Here is an 11,347-nt window from a genome sequence, read left to right on the forward strand (position 1 = left end):
ATTTTAGGAGTTAGATTCTAGTTGTAGATTTGAGATCAAATACTTTTTGAGCTATGAAATAAAAGTGTGTGATCATTTGTTTTTTATTATCCAGGCGATAAATAATTTTGTGCATTTTAGCAAATTACTAGATATGTAGATCTAGATCTAATATTTTTTTTAGTACTGAACTACTCCCAAATAGATCTAGAATAATATTAACTTTCGCTTTGGAAAGTTACAAAGCCTAAACAAAAAAACATTGAGAAAATGCCGTTCAAAGTAAAACACGTTGTTGCTGATACAGGAGCATTCATACGGAATGCTAATCTTCGAGTTAGTGTATTTTAATGTAACTTGTTAAAATGAAGCCACATAGTTTAGGATCTAGCAGAATAATGGTTTAGGCTCTATATCATAGAATTAGAATTTAATTTTAATAGAATGTCTTGTGGCATTTTTTATTTTACGTCTCGACGAGGAGGACTCAGGAGGAGGAGTCTTGAGTCAATTTTTTCCCTTTGGCCTTTCTAATCTATAATTCTAAGTCAACTATTACTAAGTATCACTACTTTCAAAGTTTCAGGTTAAGTAACCGTTTTTTGAGGCTTAAATTTAGGCCTTTTGCAACTTTGGCTTGGACAACTTCTCTTGTGTGTTACAGAAACAATCATTACAATACATGTGTGTAAACTTTAATTACTTTAAAGTTAAAGAGGCCAATTCTTGATACACAACAGGCTCTAGTCTAGAGTAGGCATCTGTAATCACAAGAAAGCAACATTTTTAGTATTTTACCCTACTTTCTAGATCTACTTCTGGTGTGTGTACCATCTGCTGCAATCCAAGACTCACAAAACCCTTACTTTAAGTTTAAGGCAGTGTTTCTCAAATGTTTGTTTTACTATTTAGTGGCATCCCTCTAGAATACTCTAGATGAGATTAATTCTGTTTGTGTCGCTTTAGCTAGCTAGGACTAAGGACCTTGGCCTTGGGGAGTGCTGTAGGCTCTCACAGTGAGGTCAGGAAAGGCTTTTATAACATTTAGTCTAAATTAGAATGTTTAGACAGTTTAGTAGTGAAAAAGACATAATTATGACACAATTTTGCCTACTATATTTTACATAATTATTTATAATACCAGTAACCTGTGGCGTAGCATAGGCCACTATTTAGTGATTGGTGAACACTTCCTGAAACACACAGTTGTCCAAATGGGGTGGGTTTGGGAAAACGCCTGCTCGCCATCATAAATGCCGGAGGTATTCATTTAGGCAGCGTATTGTCAAGTAGAGTGTATGACTGCTTCCGTCTCTGTAGTTATCCCAATGTTCGCAAACAAAGCTTACAGCCATCTTGCGAAGTTTGAGAGCAACAGTTTCATCACTGACATTTTTCCAGAAAAATGCGACTGATAGAAATAAACAGTTACCTGATGCAGGAATTTCGACTACATTGAAAGACCTGTTGACTCCATGAAATATATTTATATGTGAAGCGGTGGCCATGGTTAGGAAACGAAGGGCAATATGAAGGGGAAATATCAAAACAAAGCTACAGAAAAAACATGCAACTATTTTAATGACACCAGATTTTGATGTGTATAAAAAATACACACATAAATGTAGTTAAATATTGAATGTAAAGAGAAAGATTACTTGTTCCCCCCCCCCTCTCTTTTTTTTTCTGAGCCGTACTCTCTGTCACCGCAAAAGTTACACGGGGTAACTCTGGTCCGACTTGCAGAAATAAAAGAGTTATCTTTCCATGACTTTTTCTTGGTGTCCTGCATGGTTGGGCCACGAAGAGAGTTATATATAGATATAGATGTCTAGAATCCAAATTTACATATTAAATGGTCATTAATGCTGGTCCATCCATTTAAAGTCCTTTTTTTTTTTTTCAGGAAAAAATGATAATAAGTGTTTATCTTATCTAATATAATACAGACATTACTTCAAAAAAGAAGATGATTACGTCCTACGCGTCATGCATTTAGTCATGCATATTAACCAATGACTTAAATTCTGCCAAGTCACTGGTTTTCCTGGCTAGCTCAGGCAACCCATTCCATGCTCTAATAGCACTAGGGAAGAAGGAGTATTTGTACAAATTTGTCCTAGCATATGGGACGAGGAATGTGCCTTTATCTTTGTGTCTTTCAGAGTATTTTATTAAATTTTGTTTTTGTATTTGAAGATTATGGTTCAGTGTTTTATGTATGATTGCTACTTTACTTTTGAGCCTTCTGTCCTGAAGGCTTTGTAAATTTAGTGATTTTACTAAAGGTGTTACTCTAGTCAAATGTGAATATTCGTTTGTTATGAATCTCACTGCTCTATTTTGTGTCTGTTCCAGTTTCTTAATGTTTTCTTGAGTTGAGGGGTCCGAAACGGAGGATGCATATTCTTTTATTTACCTACATTCTGAGCTTCAGAAATTCATCCACCTGGCATCTAAAATCCACTTTTTTCTATTTTAATCATAATAAGAGTTCATGTGGGAAAAAAATGGTCATACTGCATTTGGATGTGGAAAATATGTCACAGCTAGAACTGCTCTTTTTACAACTTTCTTTTTGCTCTTTGAAAAAGAAATTTACAGACTCCGCCTCCCTCCTCCTTTTTGTCAGGATGTCACCCCCCCCCCTCCCAAGAGGACCTATGATGTGCACCCCACCTTTTGAGAAACACTGCTTTAAGGCTTTATGCTTGCTCTCAATGTGGATTTATCCAGTGCTTCTTTTTCTCCCAACTGTTGTTGTTGATTCCGAATAGCTTCATGTCCTACTTGCATACATTAATACACCTTAAAAGTGGAGAACTTTTGCTCTCCTTCCTTCTATTAGATCACCATACAAAATATCTTGTGGGAGTTGACCTTGCAGAATTCTGTGAACATGTCCAAGCTAGCCAAGGGCACTAAGGCTTCTTCTACTGATAACAGCATGAATGTCCTAGCAACTTGCTCTTTGCAGGACTTTCCAGACATGCCTACAGTCCCGTATTATGCGGAACCGTCCCGCAAAAGCATAAAAAAGTTCACATGTTCCGCCGTTCCGCATTCACGATTTTTTGTTCCACCAAGTCTGAATTCCGACACACACACACACACAAAATCGCCGATTGTTCATTATTTATTAATAATGCGAAATGAAAATACTGAATGCAAAATAAAATAGATATAGGTCTGTGTTTATTGTTTACATTTCATCTCCTCCCGAACCCGGTGTGTCCTAAATTTATGAAGATACGGTTGAGCTAGATCTAGACATATCTAGATTCTAGATCTAGAATGTAACTATAGTATAGCCTTATTTAGGCCTTAGCCTTACTCACAACTTACTGACACTGTGTCTAAGTTAATTAATTACATTTAGGTCTAGATCTAGGTCTTTAATAACGTATTTTTAAAAAATCCTTTTCTTGGATTACTTAGTCACTTAGAAGTAGAAGCCTAAGCCTAAGAAACCAGTTGAGTTAGTGTTAGAATAGTGACAATACTATAGATAGTATAGTCTATAGTCACTATACTAGATCTAGAATCTAGTGACAATACCGTAACCATAGATTGCCATAGATAGTTACAGTAGACCATACGTCAAGACAATGATGAATGAATAGTTGAATAATGAATTATCATCAATTATTGAATCAGAATAGTCTAGATTCTAGATCTAGTCTAGACTAGTAGAGCCATTGTCACTTGTGAGAAAAGAAAGGGATTTGAATGGAACATTTGGCTTATTAGAGTACTAGATCTAGAATACTATAGTAAAGTATAGTACTAGTATAGATCTACTTATTAGTATTATTACATAGTCTAAATTAATTATTAGTTTCTAGATCTAAAAGTAGGACTAGCAGACTAGCACTAGATCTAGATGATACTAAATCTAGATCTATATTGAAATAGACTTAGAAGATGATAGATTAGATTCTAGATTTCTATGTAGACTATCATTATTATGTAATAAATTTAGTTCTCAATAAGTCTATACTATTATAGATCTAGACTATAGACATTAATATTTAGATCTATAATATTATTATTATAATCTGTGTTCTTAGACTTAGAGGACTTATATTAAATGTAAGTCTAGACTAGTAAGTCACTAGTAGATCTAGAACTAGAGACAACATCTAGAGTGATTAGAGTAGAGCCATAGAAAAGGATAGATAATCAAGTAGATCTAAAATCTAGAATAATCTAGATCTAGTCAGTAGATTTAGATCTAGTAGTAACAAATAAAAATAGTAACATTTGAGTCTAGGTTATTAGAATACATTTTAGTTAGAATTCATCATTTAGGAGTTAGAACTATTGATTTCAAACAAAGGACATAATTATGAATTAAAGGTTTTCTTACTTTTAATTATAATATTTAAATCTAATTTATAAGAAGCAAACTAGTATTGTTATTAAAGTAATTATAATTGAAGTTTTATTTATATTGCGTACAGTATGGCTGACTAACATAAAAGCATTTATGTTCCACATTGGGGCCCAAAATTCCACATTTTCAACCTGAGTGTTCCACATTCTGGGTCTTGGGGGTAGGCATGTCTGACTTTTTCTTTATTTTATCTTGCCACCATATTTTAAGAATCTGCCTTAAGCATCTAATGTGGAAGATATTCACTGATTCAGCTTTTTCCTTCCAAGAGTAGGGGGACTATGTTTCACTACAATATTGCAAAATACTCTGGAACAGTGCTCATCACACAGGTTCGGCTCCACACTCTTTTTCTGTAGCTGTCATATGGTGCCCATTGCATTGGCTATCCTGTTGTTGATGTCTTTAATTATCTAAAAGATTTAACTAGACTCAAGTCTTTAATGATTTATAACATAATAATCAAAATCATTGATTAATCAGCCATTGATCATTATTATGCTAAAATAATCTAGATCTAAATGTCTAAAAATTGTAAATTTATTAAATACATTAAATATTCACTTACTCAGTTACAGACTTTGTTACTAGATATCTATATCTAGATTCTACACATATAATACATGTTTATCATTTCTTAACATTGACTTTTGTCATTAGTTTCTGATGTTTTGTTAAGATTGAATATTATAACACCTTGCTTAGCTCAAATCCATGCTGGACAGCAGAGGTGGCAGCGGCAGGGTTTGAATCTAAAACCATCGTGATGACATCCTGGAGCGCATATCACATCACCAGGCAGCCATTATAATTCTGGCCCTGGAATTGGGTGATAAATATGATTCTAAAATTCTATGCTTTCAGACAAGTCTGATGACCCAATTATAAAATATTGCCAGGAATATTTGAATTGGTGAAGAACCAACAGAAATACTCTTTAGCATACATTAAAATGTATTATTTATAATTTTGACCATCAATCACTAACCCTTCTTCAATTGATTGCCCCAGATACCAGGATGTCAGGGAGAAATGTTTTAGATCACACAACTTAAAAACACTATTCGATAATGTCAACCCTGGGAAGGTACTGGGCTTTGTCCGGGAGGTGGGGTTGTCTAACAAGATCTGATTTATAAATTGTGAACATATATAATATTTACATAAGATTTTTACCAAATTATTACATTTTTACTACCTTTACTATTTTAACTGTGAATAGATTTTGTTTTTAATGATTTAACTGTATAGAATTTAGCCCTTGTTATTTAAAGGGAGAGTGATCCTTAAAGGATTACGGGCACAACATGGCCTAAATTGTGCAGATGTGACTAAACTCAAAACTGCAATGCCATTTTTAAAAAAAGAATAGTTCAGTATTTATTATATATAAATTTAGATCCAGTCATCTTTATTTTAGACTTAAGGCTTAGGACTTAAAGTAGCTCACAAAAGCACTAAAATTTGACCTTTTGCATTTAACTTAGCATTTTTTGATAAATGGTTAGACATAAAATGAAAGTACATAATTGCTCCTGAACATACATATATACACTTAAAATTATTATATTGATGACATGCTTTTCACACCACATAATTCTCAGAAAGTTTTACTATCTACAGTCACATTAATAATGTCTAGTAGACATTTTGTCTCTTTTTTCTAAACATCATTATGTTTACATGAAATATAGTGACATTAGTGACAAGATTATCATTTAAATTTGAATGCAAACAATGTTGTTGTTTTTTAATTCAGGAAATAGCTGAAAATGTCTATACTGTTCCACAAGTAATTGAAGAAAGTATTGATAGGGCAACAAGAAGGCGGCTGAATCTGCTACCAATCAGCATTAACTTCAAAGAGCCATCAACTGAAGCCTTACAGTTTGGTAAATACAGTGCTTACCTGAAGTTATTGTTCTCATTATTGTTTTTTCCATCTCCACAAATTTAAAAGAAATACACAAAAAAATGTGAACAGTTTATCCTTGATAACGGCATTAATAACAACAAAGTATTTTAAATGTGTATATATATTTTTTAATAGATCTAAATCTTTTATTTTTAAAAAAATATATTTTTTATTTTGCAAATGCTTCAAATTTTAGTTACCTAGTCATTTTTTTTTTCAAGATAAAATTTAGGCATCTTCTGTAAATGATGCATCTTACTGCAATATGCACTATTGGATTAAAGGACCACTAGCTAGCAAATAAAAAGAAATAAATGGTCTAAGTAGACAAGCCAAATGTAAAAGCTTATGAAAAAATAAAAACAAAAGGGCATGTTGTCAAATGCAGGAAAGAATTTTTTTTCTGAAAATAAATCTGAATAAAAGAGATTGAGACAGCCAATATGCTGACATAAGGTTGACTAATTTTGTTTGCTATACTGTATCTGTAATTTATAATTAATATACCTATGCTATATTTTACTGAGTAGTATCATGTACTAATGTCGCGCTCACATTATTTAACATTGCCAAATATACTTATGCTATATTTTACTGATTAGTGTGTACTAATGTCATGCTCACATTATTTAACATTGCTATATTTCAGTCTCTGCATTTGCTAAAAAAACTGGTGATTATTTATCCTTGTCAGCAGTGGATTTAAAAGTTCTGGCCTTAGTTTATGATTTAGAAAAGCAGTTTAAAGGTACAGATCATATCAATAAAGATCCACCTACAAAGGTATTAATTTATTCATTTATTTATAAAGGAAAGGTTGATACTAAGTAAGATCTACTTTATTTAAAAAAAATGATTTAATAACCTACTATTTGATCTTTCTGTACAGTCACAGTATGTTGTTGGAGGAACTAGTGATTCTTCAGGTGTGAAGTTGGCTGTAAAGGTTAGTATAATATTATCTTAAATTCCTGACTAGAATTTTTTTTTTATTTTACATTTTGGTTGGAGGGATATCTGGTATAGTATAATTATGACAATAGTAATAGCAGTTTCAAAAGAATTGCTCCAAAATAATTTTTTCTTTTAATCAACAGGTGCCTAAATATAGTAATACACTGAACAAACACAGTGTTGAAAACAATTTGCTTAAAGTTTTCAAAATTTGTTTAAAGTTTTCTAACTCAATTAACTCAAATGAAATAAATAATCCAAAGAGGAACAAAAATCACATCAAACATATATCACTTGTATAAATCGCTTAAGTATTTATTTAAGTAGTTTGACAAGAATTATTAATATTACACTAAGTACAGTGAACAATAAATAATGACCAATAACTCCTTACCAATGATTACTGGATCAAATTACTAACGACCAATGACCCCAATATCGCGCATCATTTTTTCTATAGTCTCTCAAAAAGACTTTTCTAGAAGATTACATTACATTTTTGTAACTGAACTACACATTTATTTACAAAATATGACTTCATGGTCTTTATTGACATTTCATATCTGACCAACCTCTATCCAGCTTGATCTGGCCTGACATATTTCTAGTTTCGATGTGGGCCACTGTTAACAATGACTGACCACCTTTACTTTTCCCCAACTAATGTCATTAGAGATGGGTGTACTCAGAGAATCCCATAATTAAAAATCCCAGTCTTCACCAGGGTTTGAACCCACGACCCCCTGGTTCAGAAGCCAAGCGCCTTAATGCTCAGCCGCTGTGCCTCTTTAGTCCAGTACAGCAAATAAAATTAGTCAAACTTATGTCAGCATAATGGCTGTCTCAATCTCTTTTATTACTGTACTGTTGGAATAAAAAATTGTTACTGGGTTGACATTTTACAAATTCCTTTTAATTTTAGCTGTGTGTCTATTTGACTTGTTTTTCAGCAATATGCTGAAGGAGAAGCTTTGCCATCAAATTTAATTGGAGAGAAAAACGCTGATGAAAGTGATGATGAAGAAATTTGTGATGAGGTTGAAGACACCGATGAGGATAAAGAAACACTGAATAAAGGGGAAGATGTTGAGAAAGAGAAATCTGACAGTAATAAAAACACAGAGGAACTTGAAGGGAAGAAGGAGGACTCTGAATCAGATAATTGTGATATAAAAGAACATTTTAATGAAGATAGTAATGCTGAAAATGAAAGTGAAGAAGGTGAGGATGAGGAAGATGATGATGAGGAGGAAGATGATGGATGGATTACTCCTGGAAACATAACAGAAGTGAAAAAGTCAATGGGTGTAGAGACCACATCAGAAGATGAAGTCTGTGTTGGCTGTTTAACAACAGATTTTGCAATGCAGGTGAATGATGTTTAAAATTCCTTTTAGATTCGTTTGATTCTACCAACATGAACATTTTGTTATTTCTGCTTATTCAAAGTTACGTAATTTATTAATTTAAAAAAATTATTCTCATGCATGTGTTTTTACGAATGAATTTGTTTAGTTTGTTCTCAACTTTATTGTATGTTTAATGCACAGATATGTTAATTGTTGTTTAATAACAAAGAAAACAACTAAGACAATGTAACCTCACTTAAAAGCAATCTTCTTTCTAGAATCTTACTGGGGTTGTGAAAAATTAAGTGAAACAGTTTTCTTCATACAAATTTGTGTCTAATTCAAGCATGCATTTTATGCCCAAAAAATATTTTTTCTATAACATTCCTTCAAAGAAATTTTGGGTGTATATGTGTGCACACACATTGTAAATAGCGAAATTCAGAATCTTCTGTTGTGAAAGAAGCTAATTGTGAATGAGAATTCAATTAGTAACAAAAAAAAAAGTTATTTACTGATTATAAGCCATTTTTAATTCATTTTTCTTCCTAGAAGGATGTCTAGAGACATTTTTAGTTTTTTTTTGATAGTTTGGTGTAAATGTGACACAGTCTTATCATAAAATTAATCAGTGGCTTGAATAACCACTATCTTGTTCTTATTCTTAATGTCGATGAAACACCTCTTGCCTTCTAACCTCTGTTGCAGGTGAACAATATGGGACTTTCCCTTCTCTTTTCACTTGATGTGTTTAAATTCACTCGTTTAGCAACTTTTTATATTTTTTTTGCTGGTTTTAAGAATTACTTGTACACTCATTAAGCAAAATTCACTGTGTTTGGTAGTGTATATTGCTAAGGTCTTAGTTTCATAGTTTCACTTTCTAATAGCATGTTTTTTTGTGTGTTGTTTTAATTAGATCTAACTGTTGTGTCATTACATTGCACTCATTGTGATAATCTCTTTTCTAGAATGTGCTTATTCAGATGGGTCTCAACATTCTCTCCGTGGATGGTATGCTGATAAAAAAAGCCAAAAGTTATGTTCTAAGGTGTTTTGGATGCTTGAGGTAGTCAATTTGTTTCTTTACAGTAAAATATATGTGGGTTGGATTCCATTATAAGAGTTACAATTTGTTTAGCTTAATTCATGTGATGAATTGAAAGATAAAACAGAAATGTTGGGAGAAATATTTTTCATTAGCTACATATTCTATTTTGTGCAGTGTTATCCAAAAAAATTGTTTTTTCCCAGTTTATAGAATAGTTGATTTTTTTTTAAAGTGATTTTCTGTCCCTGACTTAACAGTGTTAACAAAAAAAAAATTTACAACTCTTCAAAGTACTGATAAACTTTCAATAAAATAAATTTTAATACAATAGAATATAAAATTCTTACAGATGTTGCAATGACAGACACAATACCATGCTCAGTATACATTTACAGCTATTAATAATGTGTATTGAAGTTTCTCCCCCAAAAAGTTGTTAATTGGAATTGTCAAATTTTAGTAATTAGAAAAAAATGCAAAAGCAGTTTCAGAATTTTAAGAAATTTAACAAAATCGAGTTGGGATTTCAACGTGAACATTGTAATAGAATTTTATGCAGAAATAGACTTATTTAATTTTGGTCCATTGTTTTTCAGAATCACTAAAGACACATCCAGAGTGTTTTGTCCCCATTGCGGCAATAGAACTTTAAAGCGACTCTCGACAACTATTGAGCAGGATGGTTCTGTCAAATATTGGTTAGCTAAAAACTATACCATACGTACTAAGGGCATGAAGGTCAGTTTGATAACACAGTTATTAAAACCTTGCTCAAATAATTCAGCAGTTATACATTTTTTTCTTTCAATCAACATTTCTCGTTTGCCTAAAGTTGTATATTTTTTTTGTCATTTGATAAAAAGAATAGCATTTTTATGCTGTCTGTAAAGTGTTAAGTTTTGTATGGGTATTAAAAAAAAATATTATCACTTCTTTGTAAACCTCAACAGACTAAACAGCCACCTAGTCCTGTCTGTTAGTAAAATTGAATCTGAGGCTAAATATTTAATAGTTCTAACATAGAAAAAAACATATAAGCTAGTGCTGCTAAAGTATTATAAATGTTACTTTGCCTAAATGTTCATTATCCCACAATAATTTAATGATTATTTTTCCTTCAGTATTCGTTGCCTAAACCTCAAGGAGGCAAACATGCCATGAATCCAATTTTATGTGCAGACCAGCCAGTTCCTGATCAAAGGCCATCCAAGAAATCTCTTCAGAAAATCGATGTATTGTCCCAAGATATAATTGCGGACATGAGCCCCTTCACAATCAATGATGTCACAAGCCGGGCTGCACAGCTGGGAATAACTGGACGCCAGTGGTCTAAACGTAACCCTAATGATGGTTACAGGCGCTTAAATAAACGTAAAGGAAAATAAATAAATGTTTTGTGTTGACTCTTACTGTAAAAACAGTATTTTTATCTTGATATTCAATTCTTTGAAACAAAAATATATGAAAGTAATTGGCGGCACTGTCTGCAAAAGAGCTCACAGCTCAGCAGCAATAAAGCTGGCTAGAAGAAGAAGAAAGTAATTGGCAAATGTACTCAAATTACAATCACTAAAAATTGTTGTAGAAACACTCAAAATGTAAGAAGTGTTTTTGCTAAAGTACTCCTTCTTTGTTTTCTGAGTTCTTGATATTAAAAACAACACACACAAACTTACTTAAGCCCAATCTGATTTTCATGGTAA

The 11,347-nt window shown here is 32.3% G+C and overlaps 1 protein-coding gene across 1 annotated transcript; it reads left to right on the forward strand.

Annotated features, from left to right (window-relative positions):
* The first annotated feature begins 171 nt into the window (after window positions 1–171).
* On the forward strand, window positions 172–11,034 carry LOC106066097 (RNA-binding protein NOB1-like). Its single transcript, XM_056034573.1, has 8 exons — window positions 172–315; window positions 6,135–6,267; window positions 6,940–7,073; window positions 7,180–7,236; window positions 8,195–8,614; window positions 9,565–9,662; window positions 10,241–10,382; window positions 10,766–11,034. The coding sequence occupies exons 1-8, from the start codon at window positions 250–252 to the stop codon at window positions 11,027–11,029; spliced, it is 1,314 nt and encodes a 437-aa protein (XP_055890548.1). The 5' UTR covers window positions 172–249; the 3' UTR covers window positions 11,030–11,034.
* Window positions 11,035–11,347: the final 313 nt, after the last annotated feature.

Source organism: Biomphalaria glabrata, chromosome 7, assembly GCF_947242115.1.
Source record: "Biomphalaria glabrata chromosome 7, xgBioGlab47.1, whole genome shotgun sequence".
Classification (NCBI taxonomy): Eukaryota; Metazoa; Mollusca; class Gastropoda; family Planorbidae; genus Biomphalaria; species Biomphalaria glabrata.